The 19,300-nt window shown below is 47.6% G+C and overlaps 1 protein-coding gene across 6 annotated transcripts in view; it reads left to right on the plus strand.

The window, feature by feature from the left end:
- Positions 1-361: 361 nt before the first annotated feature.
- Positions 362-19,300, plus strand: part of LOC137504490 (splicing factor 3B subunit 4-like) — a 54,603-nt gene continuing 35,664 nt past the window's right edge. For 2 of the 6 annotated variants that reach the window (XM_068232976.1, XM_068232977.1), the window contains exons 1-5: positions 386-509; positions 11,905-11,968; positions 13,827-13,940; positions 16,422-16,589; positions 16,680-16,820. In XM_068232976.1, the coding sequence (XP_068089077.1) occupies positions 11,922-11,968; positions 13,827-13,940; positions 16,422-16,589; positions 16,680-16,820 (470 nt within the window). In that variant the 5' untranslated portion in view covers positions 386-509; positions 11,905-11,921. Of the gene's footprint in view, positions 510-900; positions 968-11,904; positions 11,969-13,826; positions 13,941-16,421; positions 16,590-16,679; positions 16,821-18,937; positions 19,295-19,300 lie in introns of those variants that run through there. The other 4 variants (XM_068232973.1, XM_068232971.1, XM_068232974.1 and 1 more) reach the window with 4 other exon arrangements.

Below are 19,300 nucleotides of genomic sequence, written 5' to 3' on the forward strand. Positions count from 1 at the left end.
TTCGCCGCTGCGTGCTCCTCACTCCTTCCCACTTTTCGCCGCGGCGCGCTACGCGCGCCGCCCCCCCCCCCCCCGTCCCAGGTTGGACCCACAAAAATATGGTCACTCTATATTAACACACATCATGATTAACAGGGACATTTCAAGATTATTATAAATTGGGAGGACCAGCTAAGCATATTCATTTAGGGACAAGTTTACAATGGGTCACATCGGGTCATTCATTCTACCCGGCGCAGCGTCCCCTTTAAGGGGCGTGTTCGGCATGTCTCACACATGGCGCCCCGCGGCTCTCAGCGCCGCCCACAGCCCCCATTGCCGCTCAGCACCCTCCTCCAGCCGCTGGACCATTCAGCGCCGCCGGATTCGTCCACCCGTCAGCCAATGGAGGCCAGAGGCAGGCGCTGACGTCACTGGGCGGTCTCCCTGACGAGAAAGCGCTGCCATTTCTGTGCTCGGCGGAGCAGGGGGGAGCGGAGACGGACACGGTTCCTGTGCGGTGCAGCGGGGTAAGTCCGCCGGCTCGGGAGGGAAGGGGACGGGGGATTTTCCTCACGGAGGATCAGCGCGAGGCTCTAGGCCGGAGGGTGAGGCCGCTGCGGCGGGTCACGTGACTCGGCCATTGTTGGGGCAGCGCGAGGCTCTAGGCCGGAGGGTGAGGCCGCTGCGGCGGGTCACGTGACTCGGCCATTGTTGGGGCAGCGCGAGGCTGGCGGGTTGCTGCTGATAGCGCGAGGACTGGTGGGGAGGGAGGCGGGAGCCAATCACAAGCCTCGCTTCATTCAGCGGCCGGCGTCTGATTGGCTGCTCGGAGTAACGGCTCTGCTTCACATCCAGTTATCTGTGGCTTGGTGAATCGGATTCCGCCTCAGCAGTGAGGAGTGGATCATGACAGGAGCTGTTTCCCGGGGCAACCACGCATCATCCCTGTGTGATGTCATGGCAGAGGCCTGATCACTGGTTCCAAGTAATGGATGCATGCAGTGGCGTAGCTAAGGAGCTCGGGGCCCCAGTGTGAGCTTTAAGCCCTGCTCACATTACAAACGCAGACGGCCGTGCGTTTCGGAACGCATATAAATGCATGCCATCCGCTTTTGTATGCGTTGTGTGGCTGATCCCATTCACTGAAAGTGAGTCCTCGTTCACATCATACGTGCTTCTGTGCGCATTTGCTTGCATACTGCTGCCTGCATTTTGCCTGGAAGCGCAGATCTGATCCCATTACTGTCAATGGATGGGATCAGCGGCGCAGATGGCGTGCGATCGTATGTGCTGCGTTCGGATCGCACAGCCATTTACACTAGGTAAATGTGAATGAGGCCTGAATGGGTCAGCCATGCTTTTCTGTAAAAAATACATGCAGCATGTGTTCCCGGACCGCGCTGGTCCGAACGCATGCAGTGTGAACATCAGACAATGCACTCTATACACTGTTTGATGTCGTGTGTGTTGGCCTCCTGCACGCGTTCCCAAAAACGTGGCTGGAAACGTGCAGTGTGAACGTAGCCTTAGGGCTGGTTCACGTAGATGCTTGGCAGCGGCAAGAAGCCGCGTTGACCAGTGATGTCTCGTTGGGGGGTGGCGGTACGGCCATTGTTGGCTTCCTGCTGTGCGGCGGCTATGTGGCCCTACAAGCTGCATGAAACGATACGTTAAATCGGGATCAGAATGTTGCTTTTGCGCAATATACGTAAATCGCACGATGCCAAACGCTCCCATTCACTTGATCGGGAATGTTTAACCGATGAGTCCCGAACCCTTGGCGGTAAATGCTGTGAAGGGTCTGTGTGAATCAGCCTTTTGGGCCCTTTTCCACTGGCTGCGATCCGGTTTAAAAAGCGCATTGTGGCCGTTTTTCTAATCGCTAGAGCACCGCGATAACATGTAAATCGCGGTGCTCTTTTTCAAGTACGGCGCTTTGATCATAATTTGTTTTTTGCCGAAACGCGATCGCTGTCCTGCGTGATTCTCGTCGCAACCGCGTTACACTCCGACGGCTGTACAGCAGAAAGCCGACAGTGGAAAAAGGAGCCTGTGTGATCGCAAGCGCAGGTTATTTGCGATCACGCTTGTTAGTGGAAAAGGGCCCTAACATGGGGCCCCAATCATTCTATTGATATGGCGCCTCAAAAAACTACCAAGGACAGTTTGTGTCGGAAACTGGTAGTCAGACTAAGAAAACTGTTAGGCCTTGTTCACATTGTAAATTGCCAGCACTGTAGCAAGCACTGAGCGATTTGTAGGGCTATTTTTGAAGCACGTTTCTTAGTGATTTTCTTTTTCTTAGAAAAGTGCTTTTGTGCAGCAATTATTATTTATTTTTTTTTCACTGTCAGGAAGTGAATTCTTTGACCCGAAAATGTATAAATACAATGTATTTAATCACAAAAGCGCTTGGGAAATCACAATTGAAAGCTTTTTCAAGCACTTTGTGATTTTCCTATACTTGACTTATATTGAATCGCAAACGCTCAGAAAATGGTGCGAGAGCCGCGTTTGTGATTGGATAGAACACTCACATAAGCAACCATTGCACTAGCGCTATTGAGGTGATTTCTAAAATCTCCAGCACTAAAAAAAAACACGTGAAATTGCTCTTAGTGTGATCAAGCCCTCAAAGGACTACCATGGTGACATTATTTATATAGCGCCAACACATTATTCAGCATTAGAGTATAGTCTTGTCACGAACTTCCCTCAGAGGGGCTCACAATCTAATCCCAGCGGGACAAGGACGACCTGGGTTGTGGCGAGGGACCGAGATGGCTGCGAGGTGCGAGTAAGAAAAATGGATTCATTATTTCCCCTCGGAACTAGTACTACTATTACTACTGTTCAGTGCACTGTAGTGGGGTTAGGGTGTTCATCACCAGCATAGCACCAATGAAAATCTAATGAGATGGATGGAGGGCCCCTCTGGTACAGGGGCTCCAGTGCGGTTACAACCTCTGCACTTCATATTGCTCTGCCATTGGAAGCACTTTTAAGGAGCGCATATACCGTATATACTCATATGAGCCGACCCCCCCCCCCCCCCCCCCCTCCAACTTTTACCTGGAAAAAATGATTGACCCCCATATAAGCCGGGGGTAGGAAATGCCGCGTGATTCCCGCCCCCCCCCCCCCAGTGTGTCCCAGTATAGCTAATATAGTGCCCAGTATGGGTAGGTAGTGCCCCAGTATAGCCGGCCGCCGCTGCTATTACCTGCTCAGCCAGTGGCCGCATTCTCTAATCTGGCGGGTTCTCCTCTCCAACTCCATGCGTATACCGTAGGCGTTTCACAGCAGCGCGCCCGGCGCTGCTGCTGTGACAAGGCAGGAAAGAGCACCGCTTCCTGTAGCGGTGATGTGTATCGCCGTTACCAGGGGAACCGCTCTTTCCTGCCTCGTCACAGCAGCAGCGCCGGGCGCGCTGCTGTGAAACGCCTACGGTATACGCATGGAGTTGGAGAGGAGAACCCGCCAGATTAGAGGATGCGGCCGCTGGCTGAGCAGGTAATAGCAGCGGATGGGGGGGGGGGGGGGGGGCGCGGACCACAGGCTACCACCTACCACCCACCAAGACTCGCATACAAGCTGACCTCCCCCCAATTTTTGGGGGTCAAAAATTTGGCTTGTATGCGAGTATATACGGTAAGCATTTTCTATGTAAGCTCGTCAGCTTGGATGAGAAGACATCTGTGTTCTATGTCTTAAAGAGACTCTGTAACAAAAATTGCATCCTGTTTTTTATCATCCTACAAGTTCCAAAAGCTATTCTAATGTGTTCTGGCTTACTGCAGCACTTTCTGCTATCACAGTCTCTGTAATAAATCAATGTATTGTTCCCTTGTCAGACTTGTCAGCCTGGGTCTGGAAGGCTGCCAAGTTCTTCAGTGTTGTGGTTCTGTGATGAATTCCCCCTTCCAGGCCCCTCTCTGCACACTGCCTGTGTATTATTTAGATTAGAGCAGCTTCTCTCTTCTCTCATCTTTTACAAGCTTGATAAATCGTCCTCTGAGCTGGCTGGGCTTTCACATACTGAAGAATTACAGACAAGGGCAAAGCTGTTTGCAGGAGAAAAAAGAGCAGCCTGAAACTTCAGTGCATGAGAGATGCAGGGGGAAAGAAACACACACATGATCTCTTGAGATTCAAAAGGAAGGCTGTATACAGCCTGCTTGTGTATGGATGTATTTTCTATGTGTGGACATATTGTACATCAACCTACTTCCTGTTTTGGTGGCCATTTTGTTTGTTTATAAACAAACTTTTTGAAACTGTTTTTAACCACTTTTAATGCGGCGAGGAGCGGCGAAATTGTGACAGAGGGTAATAGGAGATGTCCCCTAACGCACTGGTATGTTTACTTTTGTGCGACTTTAACAATACAGATTCTCTTTAAGTAAGACTAAGAATGAATGAAATATTTCCAATGATCTTTTTACAAATGTATGATCACTAAAATGTTTGTCCAATTTGCAGCTAGCCAAAAATTTCCAAAATTGATATTGCACTTGCTCGGCGATGTCACACTAAGGGATTGGGTACCGATCTGTCGGGTGACCTCAATCAGCAGTGTGTATGTACTTGTACATGCTGGACAATCCTTGCCTGAGATGGTAATTTGCAGCTGCCTCAGCAGAGACTCTAGCCTGTGTACAGATGCTCCTCAATATTTTATTGATCCTCTGCGGCCCACCCCAACCTCCAGGTTTACAACCCTGTGTAACGCACGCCATATTCACCACGATCGTGCTTCCTGTTGTCACATTTTGTAGCTGCACCGCCCCCCACTGATCAATAGTGTAGAAGGGGGAGGTCAGTAGCTGTAACAGGCCCCCTCATTGTCTAATTGGCAGCAGGAAGAGGAGTTGAGTAGTGAGTGCTGTCTACCCCCAGCAGTGATGAGGCCAGGCTGCTGCGGTTGCCTTTCTTTCCGAGGGCTTTGGAGACCCAGAGAGAATCCCCAGTGCAAACCCAATCCTGAAACTGCAGCAGTCAAGACTAGACCCCTGTTTGATGTATCTCAATGAGCTCATACAGGCATCAGTTTTTTTGTTAAAGGACACCCAAAGCAAAAAATAAACGAATGAAAGAAATAATTGTATCTATCTTCCTTCTCCTAAAAATGACTTTTTAAGATATTCCAGTTTTATTTTATGTGTAAATCTACTTTTTAAGTTTTAACTGTTTTATTGTTTTTGCTCAATGACACATTCATTGATGTATGCCAGAGCTAAAATTTATTATTTTGATATAAATTTATTATTTACTATTGACCCTTTTTCTCTTTCCTGCTCTCAGAAGCCATTTTCTGCTAGGAAAATGCTTCATAGTTGGAATTTCTTATCAGTGACGGTCACCCTGTAGTCACTTCCTGTCTGGGTCAGGACTGAGTCAGCCACTTACATACCTGATATTTAACTTTCAGACAAAGAAAAAAAGGAACACAGCATAGCTATTAGTGTGCTAGGCACTGTACATACCCATGTCTATCTCCTCATGTCACACGTCACTTTCGGGTATCCTTGAAAGGGAACCTAAACTGAGAGGGATATGGATGTTTCCTTATAAACAATACCAGTTGCCTGGCAGCCTTGCTGATCTCTTTGGATGCAGTAGTGGCTGAATCACAGACCTGAAACAAGCATGTAGCTAATCCAGTCTGACTTCAGTCAGAGCACCTGATCTGCATGCTTGTTGAGGGGCTGTGGCTGAAAGTATTAGAGACACAGGATCAGCAGGAGAGTCAGGCAACTGGCAATATTTTAAAATAATCCATATCCTTCTCGTTTATGTTCCCTTTAAACTGGTGGGAAATTTGAATTTCAATCGATTTTAACCAAATATTGGTTAACGCAGGGGTCCCCAAATGTTTTGGATCGAGCGCCGGGTCAACATATTTCAGACTGCTGGGGGCCGGAGTATACATAAAATGATGCAGTCTTTGCAGGCCAGACAGTGAAGCATACCCACGTGACAAGCTGCAGTCTGATTGGACAGCAGCGTCACCTGATGTAGAATGTGATTGGAAAACGGCGAATTACTGCTTTCTGGCTTCATTCTATATGTGGACCTCCAATATTTAAAGATGTAGATGACCGCATCTATAATACATTTTGTGTGTGTGTGGGGGGGGGCTGGGAAAAAAGCCTCATTCGGCCTGCAGCCTTAGTTTGAGGACCACTGGGTTAACGGGATGGAAACATCTGTTTGTGGGCTGTGGCAGACTGGGTGGTCGATCGATGGGCCATAGCCCTGCACTGTGTAGAAAACTGCAATGCTGTGATAAATTCGATCTTGCAATAGACTCCCTGCCTTTAATCCATGGAAAATCAAGGTCTGTGCTTGGAAGGAATAGATCGCGATTGGAGCAGCTCCATACGCACACTAGATGAGACTCGGCCGAGGGGGTTAACTGCCTCCACCATTAATCCAACATGTGTATATAGCAGCACCCCGACCCCGCTCAGCCAGTGATCTGCCTGGCGAATTGCTTCAGCCTTCCAACGGCCATTCTCTCCACTTACCCCCATCCCCTACATGTTAGGCCGCAACACTCTGTCCCCCACATAGGTATAGAACACGCCGTCAGCCTCGGCCCAGCCATGTCCATGCCTGAGGGATCGGGTCATCCTGAGTCTACTTCTGTCAAACCGGTTCAGTCACTGGAGGAAAGGTTCCAACTGCAAAACCTTGTTCTATTGTTTACCCATCATTAGCTGGCGTCAGAAATGTTCTTTTTCGTGACAGGGATGGAATTTCTTGGTTAAGGCTTTGAAGTGCAGCCAGCAAACACATAAGGTGGCCATACATCTGGCAACTTATTGAACATCCGATTATTAAATCAGATGAAAATGGGCCGGCAGATGCATGCCCGCTCAACAATGCGACCAATTTTGGCCGGACATGCTGCAAGATGTAGGGCTGACTTGCTAGATCTGGTGCATGGCAGTAAGGGGGAGTGATATCGGGACAATCGATGAATTCCCCCCCCCCCCCCCCCCCCTCCTGGACGCTGTCCTCCCTAATGTGCAATGCCTAATCCCCCCCCCCCCCTCCCCGTGTGCACTATACATTAACTGTCCGTATCCACCAGTGGCTCTGGGCACGGGCACAGTCCTTTGTCTATATATGCGCCCCAAGTGGTTGCTGAAGTAACGGGGGCCAGACTTTGGGTTCTGGCCGAACATAACTTTTTGTAATAGTTATGTACATAAAAGTTCTCCCAAATCTGCTCTCAGGAGAAGCTGGGCAATGGTGGTCAGCAGCTTGCTCAGTGGGGTGTCCACACATCAAATTTTCCTGTTTGATTCCTGGCAGATTTGATCACCTTCATAGCGTTTGCTTAGAATAGAATCCCCCAAAATGTTTTATCATTTTTTTTTTTTTAAATGTTGAAAGTGTTACTTGGGCCGGACAGAAAAGTTCAGGCAGTTGAAAGTGGGGCAGGCTCGATTGATGGGCAGCGCTGCAGTTTGATTACAATCCGGTTCTGACTGGAGAGTGATTAATTGGATGGGCACATCAGCTTATAGTTTGGGGGGGGGGGGTGCATACATACACATCCAATTTTGATTAGCCACGTATTGGCCAATTTTACCATCTTCATGTAGAGTGAAGGTCAACAGATTTTAAAAACTCTTTAGTATTGATATAGCGCCAACATCTTCTGCAGCGCTGTACAGAGTATTGTCACTTACCCGCCCCTCAGAGGGGCTCACAATCTAATCCCTACCACAGTCATATGTCTATGTATGCATCTTAGACTAGGGTCAATTGAGGGGGGCAAATTGTGTATACTAGTACTTATACTATGTGGAAGTGATAATACAGTATTGGCCAATCAAAGAACGGGATTTCCTGGAGGGCTTCCCCCGTCGCCATGGCGTCGGGGCGGGATGATGCCACCGACATCGTGACGTCATTGGGAGTCCCGATCCACCCCTCGGCGCTGCCTGGCACTGATTGGCCAGGCAGCGCATGGGGTCTGGGGGGGGGTGTGCGCCGCGACAAATAGCGGCGATCGAGCGCAGGGCGGCGGCAATCGGTGTGCTGGCGCAGCTAGCAAAAAAAAAATTAAGTAAATCGGCCCAGCAGGGCCTGAGAAAACCTCCTGCGCGGCTTACCCCGAACTACGTTCGGGGTTACCGCCAGGAAGGTTAAAGGGAACCATAGATGAAAAAGATGTTATACATACCTGTGACTTCCTCCAGCCCCATACGCTCTGATCGATCCCACGCCGCCATCCTCCTCTGCCTGCAGCTGCGAGATCCGGCTCCCTGCTGTTCCGTCAGTCGGAGCCAGTCTAAGCGTAAGGGAAGTGTGCCGTTTGCGTATCTGCAGCAGCCGCTGGAGATACGTAGAGGGCGCACTTCTGCGTAGCTGGCTCCGATGACGTCAGTGACCCGGTTCTCGTAGATGCGGAGGACGGCAGCGTGGGATCGATCAGAGCGTATGGGGCTGGAGGAAGCCCCAGGTATGTATAACATCTTTTACATTTTCAAGATTCAGGTTCATCTCTGGTTCCCTTTAACTGTGAGACCTGTCGACATGAGAGATTTTATTTTGAAACGTTAGGCAAGAATGTGGCCTTTGTTTTTGAGCAGCTGGTTAATGAAGCCCTGAGGCTGTGACTGCCCTCTCTGCAGCCATCTGTGGACTTGAGGGGATGGTCTGTCCAAGCTGCAGCCTTCTGTTAAAATGAACCTTCAGACTAAAAATCTACACAGCAGCACTGAAAAGGCTTGGTGTTTCTTTAACAGTTTCACAGCAACAGAACTTTGTTTTTGTTTTACCCACGCCTCATTTTTAGCTGCACAGAAGAAAACTGCCCGGGCATTTTTCACCTGATGCTGTGCAAAGCATGATGGGATTTCTGATGTTTTGGTGCACATTTATTATTTTTTTTAAATGTTGAATTTGAGATTTGAAGAGATCAGCACACAGGACAGTTGGAACTGTCTCATGCTCCCTGTCGCCTCCTTTCAACCAAAAAGATGGCTGCCTCCATGAAAAAGATGGCTGCCCCCATGAAATCACAAACCTTTGCTGTGGTATTCTCTGTCTCCAGTCCACTATCTTGTCGAGCAAACTCTTAGCAACTTGGCTCACCACCAGTGTCCACTCCCTGCCCAGGATCTGTTGTGGTACTCTCTCTCCAATTAGCTGCTCCAGCTCCTCGTGCTTTTGGTTGTGAAATGGCTTCAGCAGAACCAGAACCGGAGTTCGATTTAATCTCCGAGAAATTCAGCAATAATAAAGCTTGATTTGAAGAAAATTGGGAAAATCGAAATCACAATTTGATATTGTGGTGAAACCCCTCCCACAAGAAACTGAGGACCGTGGTACTCCTGGCAGTTTCCTGTCTGTGATCCTTGTTTCATTGTGGGAAATAGCTGTTTACAGCGGTTTCCAACTGCAAAAAAGCATGCAGAAGCTACATCACCTGCCAGCAGTAAAAAATGTCACCATGTAATGTCAGAATGTAAATCAGGGATTTGGGCAAACACTGACTAGGTCATCCTATATAATAGGCAACTGTCCCTGCGTAGAGCAGGGACAGTTGTCTCTGTGTAGCTCGTGCTTTTTGCTACTGCGCATGTGCGCAGCACAGACCCAGCCTCACACAGGCAGGAGGATGGGGGCGGATGTGTGTGCGTGACGGGCAGGCAGAGACAGACCTAGCCCGTTTTTTTTTTTAAACGGGCTAAGGTCACTAGTTTATATATAATTGTAAAAATTAAGCTTTTTTTTATTACATTATTTTCACTGGAGTTCCTCTTTAACTAAAGGTGGCCACACACCATACAATTTATTTTAAATATCTGTTCAATTTAAGAATTGCAATCCAATTTTTCTGACTAAGTGTAACATTTCAAAAATCTGACCAATTTACCACTTACGTATGTGTTCAATGTTTCCCCAATTATGATAAAAATGATTGGATACTCTGACAAAATTTCTAGGGTGTGTATATTAACCGCCCTTGGCGGTATGGACAAGCTCAGCTCGTCCATGTACGCCAAGGAGGATTGCTCAGCCCCTGGACTTTTTTTTTTGCACTTTGCTAGCTACATGTTCTGTCCGATCGCCGCGCTACCCACCGATCCACCCAAGGATCCTAATGAGGCTTTCCCTATCCTCGTGTGTCCCACGGCGGTCTCGCTGCAGCCCTCCGAACAGTGACCCGACTGCCTGTTCAATATTTACCTTTGCAGGCTCCAGCGGGGGCGCTGTTGCGGCTTTTGGATCCGAAGTAGGCGGACATACCAGATCTCACTCGGGTCCGCTCTACTGCGCAGGCACCGGAGACTTGTGCATTAAGAGCAGACCGACCGCGATCGGGTATTTCTGCCTACTTTGGAGCCGCCAGAGCGCCTGCGCAAGAGTCGGGAAGGTAAATATTTACATCGCTGCTGTTCGGAGGGCTGCAGCAAGACCCCCGAGGGACGGAGGATGGCGTGGGAATCCTCATTGGGACCCTGAGGCTTCCCCCTCCCGAGGTGAGTACCCCCCAGGGGACTTTTTGACGTTACAGGTTTTCTTTAAAATCCCTAATCGTTGGCAATGCTGAAATGCCTTTTATGTTACATACTTTCAATCAACAACATTGTGTTATGCAACTTGGAAGAGTCTTGAGTTTTTAGTACAAATCTCCTTCCATCTGCTGAGGACATCTATAGGCCAAAGCGCTTTCCCCGTATTCCTGTGTCATGGGCGCCTAAAAGGTGTTTAGTACAAAGTTTTGGCGTGGTACCAACTTTCTTCTTGAAGTATGCAAATAATTCTAGGTTGATACAGAAATATATAAATGTTACTAGAAATCTATGCAGCTTGAGCATAGACCAATCCAAATGCTTCCATTGAAAGATTTGATTCGTTCATTTTACAATAGATTTTTATACTTATGCTAATTATTATAATACAGAATTATGCTAGCTCAAATTTATTTGCACGTAAATGACATCCCTACTGACTAATGTGAACATTGGAATGTGTGTATTTGGGCAAGGCATTTAACCTCTTGAGGACCATAGGCTTACACCCCCCTAGTGACCAGACCATTTTTTATTTTTTTTTTACTATTTGGCACACTGCAGCTTTAAAGAGAATCTGTAACATCAAAATGTCCCCTGGGAGGTACTCACCTCGGGCGGGGGAAGCCTCAGGATCCTAATGAGGCTTCCCACGCCGTCCTCCGTCCCTCAGGGGTCTCGCTGCAGCCCTCCGTACAGCAGCGACGTAAATATTTACCTTCCCGGCTCCTGCGCAGGCGCTCTGACAGTCGAAGTAGGCGGAAATACCCAATCGCCGTTGGGTCTGCTCTACTGCGCAGGCGCAAGTCTCTGGCGCCTGCACAGTAGAGCGGACCCGACTGAGATCGGGTATTTCCGTCTAGTTCGGAGCCGAGAGCAGCCACAGCGCCCCCGCTGGAGCCAGCAAAGGTAAATATTGAATTCACAGTCGGGTCTTTCGCCGGCTGTTCGGAGGGATGCAGCCAGCCCCCTGTGGGACAGAGGACGGCGTGGGAAGCCTCATTAGGATCCTGAGGCTTCCCCCCCACCCGAGGTGAGTACCCCCCCCCCCCCCCCCCCCCCGGGGATGTTTTTGATGTTAGTATCTTTAACAGTTTGCTGCATGGCCATACAAATTGGCACATTAATGAATCTTTGCTCCTTTCTTGCCACCAACAGAGCTTTCTGTTGGTGGCATCTAATTTTTCCACCATTACATCACCTCTCATAGTCATAGGTACCAGCCTATGAGAGGGATCAGCTTGCGAGCAGCTCAGTGACAGAGCTGTACAGCGCTGCGATTTAGCAAATTATTTTTTTAGATCTGTTCCTTGAAATGGACTTTAGAATTTTCAAAATTGCAGCTTTTTGGTTTAACTGTACTTGTTTGTGTTCTTTACTTCAGGAACTGATAGAGGAAAAATGCCGGCGGAAAACAATGTCTTCTCCACAGACCCCAGAAGATCCAGGTATGTTACTTTCAGATTTTATTCCTCTCTAGCTTGGTCTCAGCATTTCATATGAAAAAACTGTGGGTGCCAAATCCTTTCTTCTGATAAATAGATCTTTTACAAACCCCAGGTTTAATAGTGCTTGCTGTAAAGTACTCACTAAATGTTTATTTTCTACATTTATTGCTTTTTATATGTGAAGGTGTTAACCACTTGCCGACCGAGTCGTGTTGGTGAGCCTGACCGCGGAGGCAGCCCCAGGGCCGCCTAACACCGAACTTATAGGCTGAAGCCTATGACAGCCGATCACAGTGATTGGCTGGCGGGGGAGGGAGAGAGTGAAAATTATTATATTTAAAAAAAACTATACCAAAAAAAGACCATCCTGGGAGCGATCCTTGCCCACCAACAGAGAGCTCTGTTGGTGGGCAGAAAAGGGGGGGAATCACTTGCTGAGTTGTGCGGCCCTGCAGCGAGGCCTTACAGCTGCAGTGGCCCTTTTTGTGAAAAAATGGCCTGGTCTTTCTTTAGAGGGGTTTAAGCCCGTGGTCCTGAAGAAATTAGAGGATCTGTAAAAATAATAAAAATTCCCTAGGAGTACTTAGCTCGGGAGGGGAAAGCCTCTTGATCCTAACGAGCTTTCCCCCGTCGTCCTCTGCCCCTTGGTTCCAGCGCTGACGGCCCCTGAAAGCGCCTGTAATATTTACCTGCGCCAGCGTATTAGCAGCTTATTCTGAACAGGCGGGAATAGTCGAACCCGATTGGGTCCACTCTACAGTGCAGGTGACTCGTGCTATCTCTGCTTGAGCCTGAACAGTAATACAATGCGCTGGAACCGGGGGAGGTAAATATTTACGTCTGTTCAGGGGCTGCCAGTGCTGCAACTGAGGGACAGAGGACAGGGGAAGCCTTATAAGGATCCCGAGGATGGTTTTATTTTTACAAATCAACCTTTCACAGTAGTTCCAAAGTTCTAGTCTTTTTCCACTCCTTTCACACCCCTGCAGCTTTCTCTTCGTTTTTACTTTTTGGTTATTGAGACTACCAGGGATGGTCAATAATCTTGAGTTGATGCAGCATTATGCAAATTTTGTATGCAAATTGATGCAGCTTGAAAATGATCCAATCAAATCCTGCTGAGGTGAAATTTGGTCCATTTTCAAGCTGCATAAATGTACTTGCCTACATTACACATGACTCCCATCATACTTCTGTGCCAGGTGTATCCCTGTACTTCAGGTCAGCCAATCCCCAAGTAGTGTATGTAGCTTTCAAGTCAGTGGTGGCACAACAGCTAGGCAGCTAATGGTTTTGTAAGGGAGTTAGCTGTTGCTCCTTTTTATGTTCCTCTCACTTCCAGGGTCCTTTGCCGAGGCACATGCAAGAAATGTCTTACAGAGCCCAGGGTGGGATCATTAAAAAAAAAAAAAAAGTAGGCTACCTGATCCAGGGGGGCCGAGTGGATCAGGTAACCACAAAAACTGCTGCTTCGTTGGGCAACACAGGCCCACTTTCTCGCTTTCGTGACCTCTGGGTCACACTGCTGGAAAGAGACTCTTGTTCACAGCGTGCAGGGAGGCGGGGGAGAGGTGTGCGGCCAGGGAGAGACCTGCCCAATGGCAACTCTGCAGGAATGCCCCTGTCGGGCATTTTAAACATGGAATCCCTCTCCCCTGTGTTTATCTCCAAATATTGTCGCTAATCTCAGGGGGACATGGGGGGGCTATAGCGAGGTGATGGGGGGACACAGAGGCATGTCATGAGGCAGAGAACATGGCTTTGAGTCCCATCTGCCCCCATGGAACCGCCTCGGGTTCTCTTTAAGTAGCTGCTGAACTCCTTGCCTACATAACTTCTGTCCGTTCTTTAATATTAGGGGGCGAGGATATCGTGGACGAGGCGGAAGAGGGAACCGTGGCATGAAAGGGCAGATGCCATTTGGCCGAGACAAGTTTCAAGATAAACCAATGAATGGAATGGTACCTATGAGGTAATATTCATCATCATTTTGGTTAGAAATGTAATCAGGCACTTAAACAGGAACTGTAACCCAGGATTGAACTTCATTCCAATCAGTATCTGATACCCCCATCCCCACGAGAAGTCTCAACCTTTTCAGCATTTTACAATTAAAGTACCCACGCAAAAAGTTGGCGAAAAAATACTATCAAAATGTTTTTCTTGTTTGCTGATGGTTTACAAGGCATTTTTATGACCAGTTGTGAAAGTATCACCTAGGACAGTGATGGCTAACCTTGGCACTCCAGCTGTGACAAAACTACAAATCCCATTATGCCTCTGACTCCCTGATGTATGCTTAGAGCTGTCAGTGTATTGCAATGCCTCATGGGACTTGTAGTTCCACCACAGCTGGAGTGCCAAAGTTAGCCATCACTGACCTAGGACAATACTTGGGAGAAAAAGCAAAATGCATGTGGGCCAGTGTGTTAAAGGGAAAAAGTGTCCTTAACCATTTCCGCCGCCCGGACATGAAGCTCACATCGGGCGGCTGCTCTAATGCGTCCCCGTGGGGTCCACCGGTAGCCCTGGGATCAGTGAACATGGTTCCTGATCACCGATCCCTGTACCCCGCAGAAAAACTGAAGCGCTCACACATGAGGCTTCAGTTCTTCTGCCCGGAAAAATTTCTGCATCCCCCTTGTAGGAGGGAAAACAAAAATGAAGGTGGCCATCTTGTGGCCAAATAGTAAAACTACATCTACACTTTTTACATTACAATTTACACATTTAACATTAACCCTCCTGGCGGTATAAAAAATTCCACCAGGAGGCAGCGCAGCAGGTTTTTTTTTTTTTTGTTTTTTTTAAATCATGTAGCGAGCCCAGGGCTCGCTACATGATAGCCGCTTCTCAGCGGCATCCCCCCCGCCCGCTTCAATCGCCTTCGGCGATCTCCGATCAGCAAATCCCGTTCAAAGAATGGGATTTCCTGGAGGGCTTCCCTTGTCGCCATGGCGACGGGGCAGGATGACGTTGTGACGTCATTGGGAGTCCCGATCCACCCCTCGGCGCTGCCTGGCACTGATTGGCCAGGCAGCGCACGGTGTGGGGGGGGGGGGGGGGGCGCACCGCGACGGATAGCGGCGATCGAGCGCGGGGCGGCGGCGATCGGTGTGCTGGCACAGCTAGCAAAGTGCTAGCTGCGTCCAGCAAAAAAAAAAAAAAATTTAAGTAAATCCGGCCCAGCAGGGCCTGAGAAAACCTCCTGCGCGGCTTACCCCGAACTAGGTTCGGGGTTACCGCTAGGAAGGTTAATAATTAACTGTTTATGTCCCACACCAAAATATTACCCAAATACAATTTTTAATGGGAAAAAAAAAAGACCTAAATAGTTAGCTAAGGGTCTGAACTTTTAAAAAATGCATTTGAAGGGGGTATACTACAAATATTTTTTTTAAATTCTAAGCTTGTAAATAGTGATGGACGCAAAACGGAAACCATTCACCCTTACCTCCAAATAAAATATTGGTGCCATACATTGTGATAGGGATAAAATTTAAATGGTATAATAACCGAGACAAACTGGCAAATATAATACATAGGTTTTAATTATGGTAGCGTGGATTATTTTAAAGCTATAATGGCCGAAAACTGAGAAATAACGATTTTTTTTTCTTATTAATCCTGTTAAAATGCATCTATAAATCTTAGCAAAATGTACCACCCGAGAATCATGCGTACAGCTACTCCCGACCGCTCTGCTAATTGATGATCTGTCCCAGAGACTTGCTTCGGCTAACTAGCGGGAGATAAGGTTGTTTTCCCCCACTTACAACCCCCCCCCCCCCCCCCCTGCGTGGAGCAGAACATTTACTCTTGCAAGTCTGCAAGCAACCTCAGCCCTGCAATGTCTCCTGACTGCCTTAGAGGAACTCCAGTAAAAATATGATTTAAAAAAAAAAACTTATTTATTGTTAAATAAAAAATTTATAAATGATTTAGTCAGTGTTTGTCCATTGTAAAATCTTTCCTCCCCCTGATTTACATTCTGACATTTATCAGATGGTGACATTTTTACTGCTGGCTGGTGATGTCAGTGGAAGGAGATGCTGCTTGTGGTTTTTTTATTTTTGGCAGTCGGAAACAGCGGTTATTTCCCACAATGCAACAAGGCTCCCAGTGTGATGTTAGAAACTGACATCACACTGTGGGAGGGGTCTCACCACAATATCAGCCATACAGACCCCCTGATCTGTTTGTGAAAAGGAAAAGATTTCTCATGGGAAAGGGGGGGGGGGGGGGTGTTGTGTATCAGCTACTGATTGGGATAAAGGGCAATTCTTGGTTATGGATCCACTTTAAATTAACAATTAAATGCTTAGTCTCTTTATGACCCTTAGATTTCACTTTAGTTTCACATCAATACATTTTGGATTTTTTTTTTTTTTTTTTTTTTAGACTTCTAGAAAAATAAAAAATAGTTTTATGCTAAGGTATTTCTGTCTTACAGGCGTGGCATGGGACGCATGCATCCATACATGGACCCCAGAGGACGTGGGGGGATCAGAGGACGACCTCCAGGATTCATGCCTCCACCTTTTCCTCCCCGAGACATGGGAGAACCCTTCCCACCGTCGCCACCCCCACCACTTCCTCCGCCTCCTCATCATCCGCTAAGGTTCTCAGTCTACCCCTTCTTTGCATACTTGGTAAACGTTGCTCAGACCTTTTTTGTTTAATTTTTCTTTTTCTCCTTGATTACCTCTAGACGTGGTCCTCCCCCACCACCTCCTCCCCCACCACCACCTCCTCCTGGTCTGATGAGGTTTAGAGGGATGCCACCCCCTCCTCCCCGGGGCCGTGGTATGTTGCCCCCTCCACCAAGGGGAAACTTCATGCCACCGAGAGGGTAAGACCACTCTTTATTTCTTGCATTTAGACGCTGCTTTTTTCTGAATATACTTTTTTTTTTTCCTTCCCCCCCCCCGAGTAAAATGAGCCATAAATGACTTTTCTCCTATGTTGCTGTCACTTACAGTAAGTAGTAGAAATCTGACAGAAGTGACAGGTTTTGGGCTAGTCCATCTCTTCATAGGGGATTCTCAGCAAGGCTTTTATTCTTGATAAAGATTCCCTAAGGGCACGTTTCCACTTGTGCGGTGGGAATCGCCGCGGGAAAAATTTGTGTGTGGATGCGAACTTCGCATGCGTTTGTATGTGACATTTCATGCAAATTCGCATACTATTTTGCATGGATGACTATGTATGCGACTATAACCATGGTAGTGCCATTGTGCTTTTCCATTGTTTCTATGTGAAATTGTATGCGTATTTGCATGAAAATTCGCATACCAAAACAGCATGCGAATTTCCTATTAAATACATGGTATGCGAATCTCATGCGGTGTCCGAATTCGGATGGCTCTGCTGTGCAGATTTTTCCTGCACAAGAAAACGCTCAGCTTTCCTGACAAGTGGACACAACCTCATTCACTTGTATTGGTTATGCGAATTTGCATGCGGGGGAACACATGCGAATTTACGTTAGGAAACGCACCCTAATGCTGGGTACATGTTGAGATTTCCCGCTCGATTCGCGGATCGATTCGATTTATTTCAATCACGCTCGATTGGATTTCGATCGTTCCTACTGTTGATTTTTGCATACTTAACATAAAAGAAAAACGATCGCAATCCAATCGAGCATGTTTGAAATAATCGAATCGATCCGTTTGATCCCGCAAATCGAGTGGGAAATCTCAACGTGTGTACCCAGCATAAAAAGGATTAAGGGCGGGTTTCCATTTGCGAAGTGATGCAAGTGTGGCTACGCAGCCGCATCGCATCACTTCCGCCGCTGGCTGCATCACTTCCGCATCTCCGAAGCGGAAGTTTATTGAGGAGATGGGACACTGCTGCAGGCGGATGCGGGCCTGTGAAAATCTGCAGCATGCTGCAGATTATCGGATCGCACCGCTCCGCACACCATGCACGCAGTGGAAACTGTTCCACTGGCGTGCATGTGTTTCATCGCACCGCTCCTAGTGGAAATGAGCCCTTAAACAATGATGCTGGCCAGCTTCCCTGCTCGCTACAGTTTTTTTGGCAGTTGGACAGAGAAACTGCCATTCACAAAGAGCTTTTAAAAATAAATAAATCTCTGAGAATTTGCCCCATGAAGAGATGGACTAGTCCAAAACCTGTCTTTTCTGTCAGATTTCTACTACCTACTGTAAGTGACAGCAACATAGGAGAAAAGTCATTTATGGCTCATTTTACTCTGGAAAAAATGTACTTTTGTCTGTTTGCACTTATTGTAAAATTTTTAAATTTTTCGCCATAGTGCCCCTTTAATAACCTTTTTCATATACTTAGAATGGTTGTATACGCACAGCTTTAGATAATAACCACCTAGGTCCTGTTAATTTTGCATGCCATAATCAAGTTATACATTATTATATAGCACACTTATTAAAGAAGTTCTGTGGGGGGTTGCGGAAGAGAAAAACGGACACTTACCTTGGGCTTCTATCAGCCCCGTGCAGCGGTAATGTCCCACGCCGTCCTCCTCCCATCTGCCGTTCTCCGCCGCTGGCCCCGGTCTAAGCGGCATGGGATCCAACTGCGGCTGCGCTAGAGTGACCGCGCACCCACTCGCTTCCGCCTGCGTCATCGGAAGCTTACTGCGCAAGCGCAGTGCAAAAAAAAGTTGTACTGCGCCTGCGCAGTAAGCCTCAGATGACGCGAGCGGAGGCATGGCAACGCGCATTATTCGTCTGTGTGTCAGACGAGTAATAGCCCGGTGCCGGCTGCGGGGAACGGCGGATGGGAGCAGGACGGCGTGGGACATTACCGCTGCAGGGGGCTGATAGAAGCCCAAGGTAAGTGGCAGTTTTTCTCTTCCGCAACCCCCACAGAACCCCTTTAAGCTTTTCTGTGTATTTTTTTTTATTTATTTATTTTTTTATTACAATTTTTAAACAGTTTAAAACTAGCAAACGCTTGTGATTTTATCCTCCCACACAGCTTTCCCAACGGACGCGGTGCTCCACCACATCCCCCACCACCTGGCCGCGGCCACAGATGGCCCGCCCCACCAGGTGGTAGGCGCTTTTAAAGAGACACACTGTTTACAGTCTATAGCAGATTTTAACTGGCCGGAGAGTGAGGACCCCTCCCCCTTCATTTTGCTTTTTTTGTCTTTTATTGCCAAACGGGCCATTTTTTTGTTAATTTGAGGAAAAAAAATAAAAAGCATTTTTTGCCCTTCCTACTCCCCGACAGCCCTCACGCATTTAAAAAAAAAAAAAAAGTTACAGCGAGACAAAATTATTTAAGACAGATGATATATCTCTTGGACTTATTTTTTTTTTTTTTTCTTTTGACCAT

Source organism: Hyperolius riggenbachi, chromosome 4 (genome assembly GCF_040937935.1).
Source record: "Hyperolius riggenbachi isolate aHypRig1 chromosome 4, aHypRig1.pri, whole genome shotgun sequence".
Classification (NCBI taxonomy): Eukaryota; Metazoa; Chordata; class Amphibia; order Anura; family Hyperoliidae; genus Hyperolius; species Hyperolius riggenbachi.